The sequence below is a fragment of the Lutra lutra genome, chromosome 13 (assembly GCF_902655055.1).
Source record: "Lutra lutra chromosome 13, mLutLut1.2, whole genome shotgun sequence".
Classification (NCBI taxonomy): domain Eukaryota; kingdom Metazoa; phylum Chordata; class Mammalia; order Carnivora; family Mustelidae; genus Lutra; species Lutra lutra.
The window spans coordinates 17,446,134-17,463,178 of NC_062290.1; the positions used below are offsets into that span (position 1 = coordinate 17,446,134).

Below are 17,045 nucleotides of genomic sequence, written 5' to 3' on the forward strand. Positions count from 1 at the left end.
ACCTTGGGGCGCAGCCTCCGTCCCCCAGAGTACATGCCTGAGTAGTACACGTACTGAGAAGCACATGTGCTTCCCCTACATGACATATGCCTCTTTGAGCACAAGCTCAGCCTAGATCTGCCCTCCCACAGACACACGGGTGATGAGTTTGGGGGTGTTTTGCACTATTATGGCAACAGCTGACAATAAAATGAAAATTGTAGAAAACAACTGTAATAGACACCTAGGACATCGAAGTCCATATCCTCTACACTGGTTTGTGATTTTCCCGCTTCTGCACATTCCAGCTCTTTCCTCCAGCTTTTTTCTTCCAAGGAACTGTCTATATTTTCCTCATCTTCCAAATCTATTTGAAAAGTTTGAGGTTTTCATATTTCCTGTGTTCACCAGTCAGTATTAATCTATGGCGTGATAACGTAATCACCGAGAGGTCCGATATATACAGACAGCAGACTCCACCTGGAAGAAAGTCAGTCATAGAAATATATCCTCCTGTGTATTTGTAGGATATGTTTGTGCTGTAAATATGTTTGACACGGTGTGCAAACATTCTACGCGTGTGTTTGGAAGAAGCCACTGGAGACTGGTTGAGAGGAGCTGCAAACAAAAGTGGTTCTAATTTTATAGGGCATTAAACCTTCTGAGCTTTTTAAAAGTAACTTTTTAACTTAATTATAAATGAACATTTTATATTAAAGACTAAATTCAGTAATTTAGTAAATGAAAATTTTTCATTAAAAATGTATTGGATAAAAAGCATTTTCTACTCTAACATAAGGCTCTTATTTTTAAAAAAGGAATAAAGAATAAAAACCAGGGGCGCCTGGGTGGCTCAGTGGGTTAAGCCTCTGCCTTCAGCTCAGGTCATGATCTCAGGGTCCTGGGATCGAGCCCTGTATCGGGCTCTCTGCTCAGCAAGGAGCCTGCTTCCCTCTCTCTCTCTCTCTCTGCCTGCCTCTCTGCCTGCTTGTGGTCTCTCTCTCTGTCAAATAAACAAATACTCTAAAAAAAATAAAGAAATAAAAATAAAAATTGGGAGATAAAATAGGGAAACCAGAAGTTGGCTGAACTATGCACACATTAACAAAAGTGGCTTTCAAACCAACCACGTTCACAAGGACAATACCTATCCTTTTCATCTTTCTCTTCCCAGATGTGATTTCTGACCCCTCCTTCCTCCGGAAATCTGACCGCCTTGTTCTGCCCCACAGTGGCAGCCGCCCTCCCAGCGTCTTCAGTTCCAAGCCCTCTGCCACCACGCATGACTCATTTCCCCAGCCGGAAAGCATCTCCAGTTGTGCTCTGTCTTCCCCACAGGGGCTTCTATGCAGAAGACAGCACGTGTAAGCCCTGCAGCTCTCCTTGCAGAACCTGCGAAGGAAATGCTACCAACTGCCACTCTTGCCAAGGAAGCCTCACCCTGCACCAGGGAGCATGCCGGGAAGCCTGCCCCAAGAGGCATGTGGCCGTGGAGGGGGTGTGCAAGGCTTGCCCTGAGAAGTGTCAGGACTGCATCCATGAGAAGACGTGCAAAGGTACGTGGGAGCATCCCAGGGGAGAGTGTGGCTCTCCCAAGCCACCGCTCCTGGGGACCGACTATGGCAGGGGGTGGGAGCAGGGGTGGAGATGTCCATGCAAAATGGAGGGAACCAGTCTCCTTACCTTTACTGAAATAGATCCACCTCCCTGCCCATCACTGAGGAAATCAAGGGCGAGATTAAAGCCTCACCATTATGGGTGCTTCAAGCAAAGACAAATGAAAGCCCTGTTTCTGCGGGATTTCTCCCACACAGGGGTCCTGAGCACTTAGGGGTCATCCCAGCTGCTGGAGATCCAGACAAGAACCCAAAGTTCCTGCCTCTTTGGGCACAAAATCTCATAGGGAGGCTGATATTAAGGAAACAGAGGGAGCTAGAGAATTGCAACTGTTATAAAAGATACGAAAGAGAAGTTCAGGCGAAGACAGTCAGGCTCAGGAGAGCACTCTGGCTAGGAGTTCTTTCTCGAGAATTATCTCCAAGACGGGCTAATCTCCTCTCCAGAGTAAGACCCATTGAATGATGCTGTTCCATCGAAGGGATTCTCTTGGTGTGACCCAAAGTGTTTTCTTGGTTTCCCCCCCAAATAAGAGAATGAAGACAAATGAAAGAAACCCACAATGCATTCCTCCCACTGAGTAATTATGTGTATGTCACCGGTCGACCCTACCAGGGAATGAAAACGTAACTAATGCAAGAATGTTTAAACTGCTTTTGCACTGAATACAGCCTGCATTTCAAGTTTTCACCAAAACCTCCAGCATCTCCTCCACAGCTGGTCTACCCCATCACTGCAATTTTTTTACACCTCTAAGGGGCAGATCATTTCGGGCTGTAAACCCAACACCAGGTCATTAGCCCACCGTATGTGGTCTTCTCTCCCAAAGCTTAGAGACATGAGGCTTGGCACGGGGCACACACATGGGACACGGAACACTCTGGTAGAAGGAGCCAGTGGGGTCTGGATAGGCTAGCCCACTCCAGAAGGAAGGGATTCCTCTTTCCTGTGCCCGAGGGGGTAACTGGCTGCTTCCTACTCCCTGCAGAGTGTACGCCTGCGTCCTTCCTGTTCCAGGGTATGTGTCATCAGTCCTGTCCCCGTGGCTTCTACGAGAACACACGCGAGTGCATCCCCTGCCACGAAGACTGTCTGGAGTGTAGTGGCCCCTCGGCAGATGACTGTGACCTCTGTGCCGAGCCATCCCTGGTTCTCTATGATGGACGGTGTTTGGACGAGTGTCCAGGGGGAACATACTACGAGAAAGAGACTAAAGACTGCCGAGGTAACAGCTTGCACGAGTCTGACCAGGCATCCCCAGAGCACCCGCCACCACAGGGGTGTTTGCTGACACAAAGCACGTGTTGGGTCTGCGGGGTTCCAGCCCCGGAGCTGTCATCCCACCCGTTTCCCTCCTGCTCAAGAAAGCAGACTTTTGAATCTGCTCTAATTCATTATTAATTTTAAATGAATTGTTCATCAGCTTTGACCAGGTAACTTTTCTTGAGAACAAGTCAGGGTGACCCTCCTCCCAACACAGGCTCTGATCCGCTGATCAAAAAGAACTCCCGTGTGAAGCTTCACAGCAGACACGAGCCTTCACAAGTCACCCACAATGGAAGTGTCTTGGTTTTTTCTCTTTAAAGATTTTATTTGACAGAGATCATAAGTAGGCAGAGAGGCAGGCAGAGAGAGAGGAAGGGAAGCAGGCTCCCTGCTCAGCTAAGAGCCCGATGCGGGGCTCGATCCCAGGACCCTGGGATCATGACCTGAGCTGAAGGCAGAGGCTTTAACCCACTGAGCCAACCAGGTGCCCCTGGTTATTTTTCTTAAACCTTGAAGCTGCTAAAGGGTGACAGCAGCATGGGGAAAGTTGTGCCTTGGGGGGCAGGGAGGGTGTTCTTGGTGCCTCTTGGGTCCCTCATCAGTTTGCTCCCTGCAGTGACCCTCCATGGTTCCTCACCTGCTTCAGCAGGTCCTGCCCTGGGACACCCCCCACACTCATCGCATCAACCCCGACCCATTTAGGCGGGATCTGCTCTCGTTGATGCCTCCTTATGTTTTCCCTAGGTATCAACGGTTGGCCTCAGAACAGGAAAAATAAATGGTCTATCGTTAGAATTCTCCATTAAATGAATCGCCCTGGGCTAACCTCTCCAGAGTCCCAGTGATTCGCTCCCGCTAGGCAGCCAGGGCTAACTTGGCCCGTGTCGCCACCAAGCAGGCACTGTTAGGCAGCTCTGCGGAGGTGGCCCCAACAGCAGTGGGAGCTTGAGGGTGAGCGCCTGGGGCGGGAGAAACCCGAGGCAGCCACGTTCTAGAATGTACTCAGAAGAAAGACTTCCACGTCACAGGACGTGGGGATAGAGCCGACTCCTGACAACTTTCTGCTCCAGCCCTAGGATCTGGATCCACCTCATTGTGGGTTTGATCTAAGGCACCCTTTAGTGTCCATGCCCCCCCCAGGAAAGACCATAGACTAGAACACGGTAGAAGACGGGGCAGGAGAGAGCTTGGGGCCAGTTCCCTTGAGAAGTTCAGCAACTCAGCCAAAGGCCGCCATGCCATCTTGCCTGTGCCTGGACAAGAACCAAGGCTCAATTTGTGGCCTTTCTCTGGTGTTCAAGAATCTGGTGATCTGCCATACACAGAACTCTGCGGGCCTCATTTACTTGACTTACCTGACTTAATTTTCTCTTTGAGAAAGGCCCTTGGTTCCCATCCCTGGTTGCCCATTAGAATTACCTGGGGAGCTTAAAAAAAAAAATACACACACACACACATATATATATCATATATATATATATTTATATATGTATTATATAATAAATATATTAGTTATATTTAATAATATAGTTATATATAATATATATTTATATGTGTTATATATATGTTATATATAATATATTTTATTATATAATATATAAATATATTATATAATAAAATTATATTTTTATATTTATATTTATATTTAAATTATATATAATATATAATATGTATATAAATATAAATTATATTTAAATACATATTAATTATATATAAAAATAAATATTTTATATTTCATATATATATGGATGTCTGGGCTCCCCTCAGACCAACTCAACTGTTGGGAACTAACTTGAAGGCTCTTCCTGCAAGGCAATGACTCCTTCCACCAGTCCAAAGTCAGGCTGAGGGAAGCTGGTACTGGAAGAAATAGGGTGACTACCGGACTTTCCAGAGAGAAGAAATAAAGGACCTGACCTGAAAATTTAAGATTTAGGTAGATGTAGAGAAGCATCCAGAAGTAAGAAGGATCTAAGAAACACAGACTTGGGATCCATTTGGGTCACCCAGATTATCCTCTATGAGATAGCATAGGCACCTCTAAGAATCCCACACCTATCCCAAGGCACTGGGGCAGAAATAGCAGGAGCTCTGATTAAGCTCCCAGGTTCAACTCCTAACCCTGCCCAGTTCCAGCCAAGTGACTTGGTACCTTCAGCCTCAATGTCCTGCTCTAGGTGTCTATTCTATTCAGTAAACACTCATTGGGGGCCTCCCATGTGCTGTGAGCACATGGAAGACAGACCCTAAAAAAGTAAGTCAAAAGGAAAAGTTAGTCAGGGCAGGGGAACAGGAAGTTGGGCAGGATGGAGTTGAAATTGGAGCAAAGGCAGCCTGAAGACATCATTGAAAATATAATCCACACATATATTGAGGAGAACCACAAATATACTCTAGGCAGAGGGAACAGCAATGGCTGAAACCCCGAGGTAGGAATGAACTGTTTTGATTTTATCTGTCTAACAAATTAAAGTTACTGAGTACCTGTTACAAGCCAGGTCCTCTCACTGGAATAAAAGAGGCCTTTTTTTGATCCACAGGTTATTACAATACATCCCAACAACTGTTGTTAGTGATAAGCTCAGGGTGTTCTGGGAGGGTTAGTGGAGGACGGCAATTAGAGTTATGGGGTGAGCAGGCCACAGACCGGTGTGTGACCACACCCTACAGAACTGCTTATTATTCTGTTGCAATTCTGGTAACTACACTGAGTCTAATATTTCTGGATTTTGCAAGAAGGGGTTCTCTAGATATTACAGAGATGAAACAGTCATTTTTCTTCTCATTTGACAAGAATGCTCTACCCAGAGTCCAAGGGCTCTACCCAACTGGGTGGTGCCCCATGCCCTAGTCCAGAGTCCTAGAAATCTCTGAAAGGAAGGAGGAAGAAATGTGAACCCGCCTTCCAGGTACACCCTGATCCTCTCCCCCTTGGTCTTGTGCCCACAGATTGCCACAAGTCCTGCCAGACCTGCTCATCCCCTGGGACATGTGTGACCTGTCAGGAAGGTCTTCTGGTCAACCACCACGGGGACTGTGTGCCTCACAAGGAATGCGCTCTCTCTGAGTACTGGGACATAGAGGCTCTGGGATGCAAGCCCTGCCATGCCAAGTGCTTCCACTGCACGGGGCCTGCCGAGGACCAGTGTCATGCCTGCCTGAGGGACCATCTTCTTCTCAGTGAGTCACGTGTCCTCTGAAGGGGGCTCTCTCCTCCCCTGCATCTGGGAAACTACCTTCCATATCACCTGGCACCCAGTAGATGTTTGGTGTCTTTCTAATTCTTCACTTCCTATTTGGAAAATTCTCAAAACTACAGAAAAGACAAAAGTACAAAGAACACCATACACGTGCCCTTCACCCACCTCGCCCACTGCTAATCAGATACCCCATTTGCTTTATCATTTGTGTGCTCGCTCTCATCTCTTTCAACGTGTGTGCCTACATCATCCACAATAAATTTCTTCCCGACCATCTGGGGATGTGATATACAGAGCGTGGCTCCTTTCACATAAATACTTTAGTATGTATTTCCTACAACTAGGGATGCTTTTTGACATAGCAACTGTACAGCTGTCAATGCAACTGAATTTAACATCAATACTTCACTGTATCACCTGTTTTATAATTTTGGCAATTTCCCCTGAGAACAGGATCCCGTCTCCAATCAGGTATTGCTTTCGGTTCCTGGGTCTCTGTAGCCCCCTTTAATCTGAATCATTTCCACAGACATTTTTTTTCTATAGAATATTGACGATTTATTTTATTATTTTTTAAAGATTTTATTTATTTATTTGACAGACAGAGATCACAAGTAGGGAGAGAGGCAGGCAGAGAGAGAGGGGAAGCAGGTTCCCTGCTGAGCAGAGAGCCTGATGCAGGGCTTGATCCCAGGACCCTGAGGTCATGACCTGAGCTAAATGCAGAGGTCCAACCTACTGAGCCACCCACGAACCCCTAGAATATTGACATTTTAGAAGAATACGGTCCCTATCCCTCTATGGGAGTCTGTGTGAGGTTTCCCATGATTAGATGGAGATGATGCTTTCTCAGCCAGAATACTCCACAGGTGATGTCATGTCCTCCTGGAGACCCAGGATGTCACCTGCCCCTCACCAGTGATGCTAACTGTGGTCACCTGTCCAGAGTGCTGGACAGGGTCTCTGCTGCTTAGTTATTGTTTTCCATTGTGAGTAACAAGAAGTGTGTGGAAAGACACTTTACAATCATGCAGGTAAGCAGCCCCTCATCAAAACCTCCCTTGGATTTTGCATCTAGGGTTTAATAAATCTTCCTGAAGTCTGGCATGGTCTGAGGTTAGCTACCTCCAGCAGATCACACTGGAAGGTTATCACTGATGTGAAGCAATGCCCTCAGGTTTCCAGGTGACTGGGCTGACACAGGTATGCAAGAAAGAAAATGAAACAAAGCTCACTCAGCTAGAAGAAGGAGCAGTGGAGGGGCGTGGGAGAGAGGGAAGGAAGAGATGAGTATATTGAAGACCTAGAAAGGGTTAGCATCTATCTCCCTAACCCAGGAGACCTGAGAAGCAAGACACTCCCAAGGACATCGTCTCACTCCTCCTGCACCCTCCCGTCCCGCCATAGTGAACCATGGCGAGCGCAGAGGAGGTTTTGCAGACACGCGTCATACCTGATACCAAAACAGACTCTTTTCCTTCCTTGGCAGACACGACCTGCGTGCAGGACTGTCCCGAGGGCTACTACGCTGATGAAGACAGCCACCGATGTATCCCCTGCCACAGCTCTTGTAGGACGTGTGAAGGGAGACACAGCACACAGTGCCTCTCCTGCCACCCAGGCTTGTTCCAGCTGGAAAAGGAGTGCCTGCTGCAGTGCCGGGAAGGGTAAGGCACTCAACACACGCTTCCCTCGTTTAACCCCAAAACCACTCCGGGCAGCACTACTGGCAAACCCATTTTGCAGATTAGGAAGATAAGTTATATCACACCGGGTTGAAGTCTCAGTGCTAGGAAGAAATAAAGATGAGAGTCCATCCAAAATCTACTGATCTCTAAAGGCTCTCAGCTAGGGGCACCTGGCTGGCTCGGTCCATATGGCACGTGACCCCTGATCTTGGGTTCATGAGTTTGAGCCTCATGTTGGGTGCAGAGATTACTTAAATAAATAAATATCTTAAAAAAAAAAAAAAAGATTTCAGCTAGTTCATAGTAATGGACGAGGACACAGGAGAGGCAGAGTGACCCAGTGAGATAACATGAAGGGTCGATCATCAAGTTAGAATCACGGGTCACACTTTGTTACTAATTTGAAGGTATAGGCAATCACAAGGCAGAGGCAAAGCATTCTTCCCTTAGAGAAGTCTGAAACCATAAATATAGGTTCTTCTTCTTCTGCATTAGGATTTGTTCTGATCAGATTTAGGTGAGATCTAAGCCAGGTATGCGGAACATCAATTTTACAAAGGGAAAAATTTCAATTAAATATTCCCCCTTACACGCCACCAATGCTCTAACCTCTCACTCCCCCATAAATCTACAATGTAGAGGTTTAGGTGCCCTAAGCAACCTAGATACATAGATGTATCCTCCTAAAAGCACGTCACAAATAAGAACTCTGTAATTTTTTTTGCTAGGAGAAACTATAAGTGTATTTATCAGAAGGTCTGATTCCAGCATATTTGAAAGAGGATTTGACGGAGTCCTCCCTTTTCTCCCCCTAGGAATCTCCAGTACAGAGAAAGATGTAGATTATAGGCCCATTGCTAATTCTTCCTTCCCAGTCAGTCACCTAAGGCACTGAGGGTTTCCAGACCCAAACTGAAAGGCTACCCCCTTGGACTTTCCCCAATGCTTCTGCGCAGATGAGACCTCACGCTGCTTTCCTTCAGCTCTACAGCAATTCCCGCCTGCACTGCTGAACCCTGCCCTCATCCATTCACTCGTTCATTCCACACATGTCTGATGAAGAACACCCTGGATGTAAAATACAAAGATTTTGACCTTCAAGAATTGATCCTTCCTGGGGCGTCTGGGTGGCTCAGTCAGTTAAGCATCTGCCTTCGGCTCAGGTCATGATCCTGGGGTCCTGGGATTGAGCCCCGCATCAGGCTCCCTGCTCAGCGGGAAGCCTGCTTCTCCCTCTTCCTGTGCCCCTCCACCCCGACTCATGCACGTGCTCTCTCTCACTGTCTCTCAAATAAATAAATCTTTTTTTTTTTTTAAAGAATTGATTCTTCCTATATATTTCTTTTTTTTTTTTTTTAAAGATTTTATTTGTTTATTTATTTGACAGACAGAGATCACAAGCAGGCAGAGAGGCAGGCAGAGAGAGAGGAGGAAGCAGGCTCCCTGCCGAGCAGAGAGCCCGATGCGGGGCTCGATCCCAGGACCCTGAGATCATGACCCAAGCCGAAGGCAGCGGCTTAACCCACTGAGCCACCCAGGCGCCCCTGATTCTTCCTATATATTTCTTACCAAGAAAATCACAAACCTGGAAAAAAAAAAAAACCTCTTATTTTTACACATATTACTACAATACTCAGCACAAAGTCACACACCTCAGCCCTCAAAAACACCAGCCGTACGGATCCACGAACAAAAGGCCGTACCCGACAAGAGCAGGGAGAGGGCCACCTGGCTTGGCCTTTCCTCTTCATTCCAGAAAGTGCCTGAAAAGATCTGGATCCAATGAAAGGAATCTCCATCTCCCTCAAATCAAGTCATTAAACATTTTTATGCACAAAAGGGTATAATCCTGTCATCTAAATAGTTGTAGACCATCAAATTAAGATAATTGTTCTGTTGTGAAGTATGTGAAGTTACCCACTGGGAAGAGAGGCACGAGTTGCCATAAATTTCTTTAATGAGGAACAAATGGGATATTAATGAGGTATAAGTGGAAATATTTAACAGAAATGGTTCCTTGTACAAAATCAGTGTTCCACGCACATTGCCTCAACCTCATATTAAATCTCTTTGCCCTGGAAAGGCAGGTATATGATCCTCTGAACCCTTTACCCACACACATGATTTTTTTTGTGTTTAACCTCAGAACAGGTTTTTTTAAAATATTGTATTTATTACTTTTGAGAGAGAGAGCACAGACAAGTGGGAGGGAGGGGCAGAGGGAGAAGCAGACACCCTGCTGAGCAGGGAGCCCCATATGGGGCTCTATCCCAGGATGCTGGGATTATGACCCAAGACAAAAGCAGACACGTTAAGCCACCCAGGTGCCCCGGTGCTTTTCATCTTAGAAACAACCTATTGACATTTGTAATATTAGTAAAGAATATATATGCTGCTTTGAAGTTTACAAAGTATTTCTACTCAGAATAAATTTTTATATTATGATCTGGTTCTCCAACAATACTCAGAGATTGACTTATTCTCCCCATTTTACAGATAAGAAAATAGAGGCTCAAAGATGTTAAGTGACTTGCTGAATGTCACAAGGCTACTAATACACAGTGGGGCCAAGACAAGACGTCAGATCTTCTGACTTCAAGTCCCTGTATTGTCTGTGTGGGAAAGTGTGGGTTTCTACCTTTTCCCGTAGCTTTCTCTTCCTATCTTCTGTGGCCTTTATTGGCTCTTCAGTTCCTGGCTGATGCTTTCTTTGTCCTCCCTTCATCACCCGGTCTCACCCAGGCTCCCTGACTGACTCAGCTGTAATTTTCCTCACCTGATGGCAGAAGGTAAAACAAGGCCTGATTTGCCACAGGCTGGGCCACAGAGATACAAATGCCCTCACTCAGGTCAGGGACAGCTGGTGACAGAGAGGCGGACTCGTGCTACCTTGCCCTGGATTTAGTTTCCAACGACTTTCGTGGAACTGAAATAAACTTTAGGGAACCCAATGTGGCAAAGAGTCTCAGGCCAGAGAAGCCAAGGGCAAACCATCAAAGTTTCTAGAATAGCTTCAATGTGCCCATGTCCAGAGATACCAAGAAGGGTGGGAGGATGTCTAGAAGTTCATCTTTGTCAATGATTTCTTTTCTCTCTTCTATCTTACTGGAAAATTTTTTATTTACTTAGCCCTGCTTTGTTAGAGTGGTGAACAGGTAGGTTCAAATCACATGAGCTCGCTTCACGAGCAGTCTGACATTAAGCCAACTGTCTGAATTCTCTGAGCCTCAGTTTCTACTTACATAAAATAGAGATGATAATATCTAAATCATAAGGTTTGTTTTGAGATGTAATCATATGATCATAATTATCACAAATACATGTGATTCATGATGTGCCAGGCGCTATTCTAACAATTTTCTCAACAATAACTTGTTTAATTTTAGCTACTAACATTGTCCCCATATTACAGACCTGAGACACAGAGATGGTGTGGGACTTGCCCAAGGTTGCACAGCTCGAGTGGAATTGCTTGGCTTTGACCCCACGCAGTTTGTTCCAGAAGGCAGGCTCTAGCATCTTACTTTTAGGTTCAATAAGGTGAAATAATGCCTACGAAGTCCCGAGAGAACTACCATGTATTTAGTAAAAGGTTAATGAACAGTGATTATGGCTATATTTAGCCTCCAAAAAATTTTTTCAGAGGTTACATCTATTATGATATAAACATTAGCATCACTCATGTCATTTTCTATTTTAAGATAGATTTTTTTTAAAAGATTTTACTTATTTATTTGTCAGAGCAAGAGAGAGCATGTGCATAAGCAGGGGGAGAAGGAGAAGCAGACCCCCGGCTGAGCAGAGAGCCCAATGAGGGGCTTGATCCCAGGATCCTGGGATTATGACCTGAGCTGAAGGCAGACACTTAGCTGACTGAGCCACCTACGCGTCCCTAAAGATAGATGTTTTTAAAAATTACAAAACCAGAAGAATCACTCAGAGGTACACTGAAAACATCTTCCCTACCCTGATTCCACTCAACAAAACTTGAAGCTTGAATTTTCTGGTGAAGAAGCACATGGTTATAGAGAAGGCAAAAGTAGTGAAAAATTACTGCAGCTCAAAAGAACTAAGATAAGTTCTTTTGTGTGTGTTACCGAATTTAATACATACAGCAGGGGAGGGACTGTAGTGCCCAATTTAAAGATAAGAAAACTGACTTATACTGTAGGACCCCATTTAAAGATAAGAAAACTGAGTCATCAGATTTATTAGTCTCATTACAGGCACACCTTGGAGATCCCACAGTTCACTTCTAGACCCCTGCAATAACGTGAATATTGCAATAGAGCAAATCAAGTGAAGTTCTCGGATTCCTGGGGCACATATGTAAAAGTTAGGCTTATGCACTACTGTAGTCCATTAAGTGTGCAACAGCATTATGTCTAAAAGAGCGATCGACATACCTAAGTTAAAAAACACTTGAGGGACGCCTGGGTGGCTCAATTGGTTAAGCAGCTGCCTTCGGCTCAGGTCATGATCCCAGCGTCCTGGGATCGAGTCCCACATCGGGCTCCTTGCTCATCGGGGAGCCTGCTTCTCCCTCTACCTCTGCCTGCCATTCTGTCTGCCTGTGCTTGCTCTCTCTCCCTCTCTCTCTCTGACAAATAAATAAATAAAATATTTTTTAAAAAATTAAATAAATAAATAAATAAATAAATAAATAAATAAATAAAAAACACTTGACTGCGAAATAAGGCTAACCGTCGCCTGAGCTTTCAGCAACCACTGATCACGGATGACCATAAGAAGTATAGTAATAATGGAAACGTTGGAAATGTTGCAAGAATTACCAAAATGGGACAGAGACAGGAAGTGAGCAATTGGTATTGGAAAAAACAGCGCCCAAAGACTTGCCCCAAAGCACCGGCAAAGCATGACAAAATGAGGTGTGCCTACAGTAACCTGTCCACTGAGTAACGTTAACGAGTAGTCTTAAGTCACACAACTCGGAAATCAACACTGTGTAACTAACCCGGACGTTTCCACCACGCCCAGGTTAAGAGCAAAGCTTAGTATTCAGTGTTCCGTGTGCCCACTTGGTTCCAGGTATTATGCAGAAATCTCCACGCGGCGGTGTGAGCGGTGCAGCAAGAGCTGCAGGGCGTGCCGGGGCCCGCGGCCCACCGACTGCCTGTCCTGCGACAAGTTTTTCTTTCTGCTCCGCTCCAAGGGAGAGTGTCTTCGCGCCTGCCCTGAGCATTACTATGGGGAGCAAAACACACAGACGTGGACGTGTGAGAGATGCCACCCGACCTGCGACAAATGCAAAGGTGAGGGTGTGTCTGTCATTTTGCACGGGTGTGGTTGGGAAGATGAGGATTCCTCTGGGCCTGGCCCCTCTCTTCTCATCGCCTGGAGAGCGCCGTCCTGCTGTCTCTTCGTACCCTCCCATCCTTCCAGGTCCAGACACAGGCATCGTCTCCCCCAGGAGGGGATTCCCACCAGCTCTGTCCTCCTCTGCTTGTTGAACTTGGAATCTGCCTAGGGAGTTTTATTTTTATTATTTCAACAACTGCTTAAGATGTCTGTCTCCAGCTAGCCCAAGCTCCGTTCTAACCTCCCTGAGACTTCTCTATCCCAGAGAACCCGAGAATCAATGTGTCCCAGAGTAAACACAATCTAGGCTTCCTCTAGGAGTCACTCTTGCTGTTAATGGACCCAATGTCCAACCAATACCTTAACGACTTCCTTCCCTTGCCCCCTGCTGACCCACCTGCTTCTTAACAAAGGTAAACTTCAAGGTCTGCTGATTTTCCCTCCTGAGCATTTATGTACTCAGATCTCTTTTTCATTTTTACTCTCCTCATTTTCCATTCTCAGCATTTCGCAGTCAACCTTCTGAAGCACCAGCATGTGACTTGGACTCTGGTTTGGCCACCCCCCCCCTCCCCAGGTCACCCTGCACAGTAATTCCACACCGACTGAAAATTCCCCTCTGCTGGGCGTGGCAAGATAATCAGGATGTATTATTCTCAACATTGAAGAAATACCTCCTACAATGTTTTAATTGTTAAAACTTACTAGGTTAATATTGGTAGTTGGCCCAGTATATTTCCTCTATCCTTTACAAAATTATCTTGGCTATTTCCAGCCCCTTTTCTATATAAATCACATTTCATTAAAAAAAAAATCCCTTGGATATTAATTGGCTTTACACTGAATTTATTTGGGGGGAGGGGAATCCATCGTTCTGATCCTGAGTCATCAGATTTATGAACATGGTCTATCTCAGCAATCTATACGTTTACTTGTCGTCCTTCCAATAAATCCAGTAATTTTTTTTAATTTTTAAAAGGTGATTCAAGTTTTTCCCCAGCCAGTCATTTTAGCTTAGGACCTTGCCTCTCCTTCCATGTATTATAGAACCTAGAGCCACTCAGCGCCACCAAACACGTCATACTTTCATGCCTCTGCACCTTTTGTCTACATGCTTCCTCTTCCTGGAGAACAACGCTGTAGGGAATGCTCAACTTAGAAAGCCCAGTTTGGGTGTCATCTACTCTGGGAAGCTTTTCTTTTGGGGGGGGGGGGGAGTTTTTCTTAATCCTCTCAGAAATGCTCTTCCTTACTCTTGATTCTGTAACATACTGTTTTATCATAGCTTTTTACATTAATTTTAATCATGTCCATCTCTCCTAGTAATTGTGAGACCCTCAGGGCTGGGACTGTGCCACATTTATTTTGTATGCTCTGTTCTAGTCTAGACTGTAACACATAGTAAGCGCTCCTTTAGTTTGCTGAATGAACACAAAACAAACAAATCCTAAAGTCTTTTTGCAAACTGGAAAATTTGCTATTATTAGACCTCCGAATGTCGTGTCTCCACCCTTTCCTCTGATCTCCTTCTTGGGAATTCCTTATTGAATGTCACTCAAACTTTCCTGCTCTGTTTCCCACCTACTGTTTCATATTTTTATTTCTTTGACTCTCTGTGGTTTATACTAGGTTAATTCCTCAATACTTTATTCCATTCCTCCAATTTGTTCTCTGTATTTAGTTTGAAGTTCAGTTCATCTATTATTTTAGGGTTTTTTAAATTTAAATACCTTACTTTAAAATTTTAAAAATATTTCTTCTTTATACCCACCTCTCTTTTAAGATTTTTTGTTATTTGACAGAGAGAGAAAGATAGCGAAAGAGGGAACACACAAGCAGGGGGTAGTGGGAGAGGGAGAAGCAGGCTTCCTGCTGAGCAGGAAACCTGATGCAGGGCTGGACCCCAGGACCCTCGGATCATGACCTGAGCCGAAAGCAGACGCTTAATGACTGAGCCACCCGGGTGCCCCTATACCCATCTCTTTTTGTTTCATATCTTCATGTTTGTGTTTCCTAATTTATCCTTTCCTAATCAATATTATCTTTTTATTTTTTAATATCTTTAATATACTGATTTTTAAAACTTTGTCAAAATTCTCTATAAAATTGGTATTATTTGAAGTAAATTCACATTATGTTCTAATTGTCGATTGTATTTGTCATCTTAATGTCCATTTTCTCCATATATTTTGGATATTTGGTCTTGAGTTCCTTTTGAATGGGAAATTTCATCCTTCACCCACCCCCTTTATCCATACTCCTCTCAGCCTAGTAGTTTTTTGGTTAACTCTGCCCCTGCCCCCCACCCTGAAACTGAGTCCAGAAATAGGATATCCCAGCATCAGCAACCCAGCTGGCAGCCCTGGGGAGTTCCTGGTCTGGAGGTGAGGTCTACAGGGGCAGTGTCCCCCTCTCACTCTTATTTTAAGATCTCAGCCTGGATTTTGGCCCACATCTAACAGGAAGCACTTTTTAGTTCCTATTATGATAGAAAAGTTAAACTCACAGACACCGGGCGCCTGGGTGGCTCAGTGGGTTAAGCCTCTGCCTTCGGCTCAGGTCATGATCTCAGGGTCCTGGGATCCAGGCCCACGACGGGCTCTCTGCTCAGCAGGGAGCCTGCTTCCTCCTCTCTCTCTGCCTGCCTCTCTGCCTACTTGTGATCTCTCTCTCTCTCTCTCTGTCAAATAAATAAATAAAATCTTAAAAAAAAAAACAACTCACAGACACCATCCCCTCCATCTAGGCTCAGAGCAAAGCAGATGGGTGGCATCGGTCAGACAACTATTATGTATTTATATTCCTTTTCTGGTCCAAAGTGATTTCATCTTATTTTTGAGCCCACCTAACCTTTCATTTATTTATTTATTTTTGGTTCTGTTTATATTTATTCTACCATTTCAGTCCGTCGAGTGTATGGGTTAGCTCAGAAGCTGAATTCACATGTGATTTTTTGATGTAGGTGTGTTACTAATGGATAATCAGATTCTTGGAAGAGCACCAGGCCCTAAACTATCCTTCTGCTATACAAATGCCTAGGGCTTGGGTAGAGTTAGAGTTGTTTGTTTTGGGTTTTGGTACTTAATACTGTTAGATGAAACAAGCAAAGGCCAGCCTGTTACAGCCTGCTTCTACTCTTGCTTCCTTTCCCTTCCAAAATGATTCATCTCGGAGCAGTCAGTTGACCCCATAGAAACATCAAAAATGCAGATGAGAAATTCAGCTCCTTCCCCACCCTGGGAGAAGACCGTCAGCCACCCTGGCTGTCTACCCACAAAACTGACCTTCCTAAGTACCATCTTGATGATATTTTATAATAACTTCTCCCCAGGTGCTTCCCAAGTACATAGGAATATAGTCTTCTCCAGACTGAAGGTGGCTTCCATTATCACTATGCCTTAATGCCCCCCAAATCTACTTCTCCTTCCCAAATGGTTTTCCTGAACTCTAGTTCCATACACCCAATTGCTTGCTAATGAGTTGCTTGACACCTCACACTTGAAATGTAAATGCAGTTTTCTCCAGCCCCCTCACCCCATCCGTAGACCACCTTCGCTCATGCTCCGCATCTTGATGAACGGTTCCACCACCTACCCAGTTGCCTGAGGCAGTAACCTGGTCAGATTATCCTCTGGTCCCCCTGTCTCAACCCTCACATTTGGTTTGTCCTCAACTCCTGTCCATCTACGCCTATCTCTTAACCCCCTCTCCCCTCTCTTCACTTTGTAGTATCAATGCCTTAGTTTAGACTCGTATAGCCCCTAACCTAGTTATTCACCAATCTTTCACTGGCCTTCTTGCTTCCAGTATTAGCCATTGTATACCAACCGGTCCTCCATTATGTTCTCAGATTGATCTTTCTATGTGACAAATACCGTAATGTTACTTATCTGCTTAAAACTGAATCTCCCTCGGCAGTGCCTGCGTGGCTCAGTCAGTTAAGTGTCCAATTCTTGGTTTTGGCTCAGGTCCTGAT

The 17,045-nt window shown here is 45.0% G+C and overlaps 1 protein-coding gene across 4 annotated transcripts in view; it reads left to right on the forward strand.

Moving 5' to 3' along the window:
* PCSK5 (proprotein convertase subtilisin/kexin type 5) overlaps positions 1-17,045 on the forward strand; it is a 461,872-nt gene that overhangs the window by 427,051 nt on the left and 17,776 nt on the right. For all 4 annotated transcript variants that reach the window (XM_047699471.1, XM_047699474.1, XM_047699473.1 and 1 more), the window contains 5 exons: positions 1,318-1,535; positions 2,585-2,821; positions 5,812-6,042; positions 7,552-7,729; positions 12,800-13,023. In XM_047699471.1, coding sequence (XP_047555427.1) covers positions 1,318-1,535; positions 2,585-2,821; positions 5,812-6,042; positions 7,552-7,729; positions 12,800-13,023 — 1,088 coding nt within the window. The remainder of the gene's footprint in view (positions 1-1,317; positions 1,536-2,584; positions 2,822-5,811; positions 6,043-7,551; positions 7,730-12,799; positions 13,024-17,045) is intronic.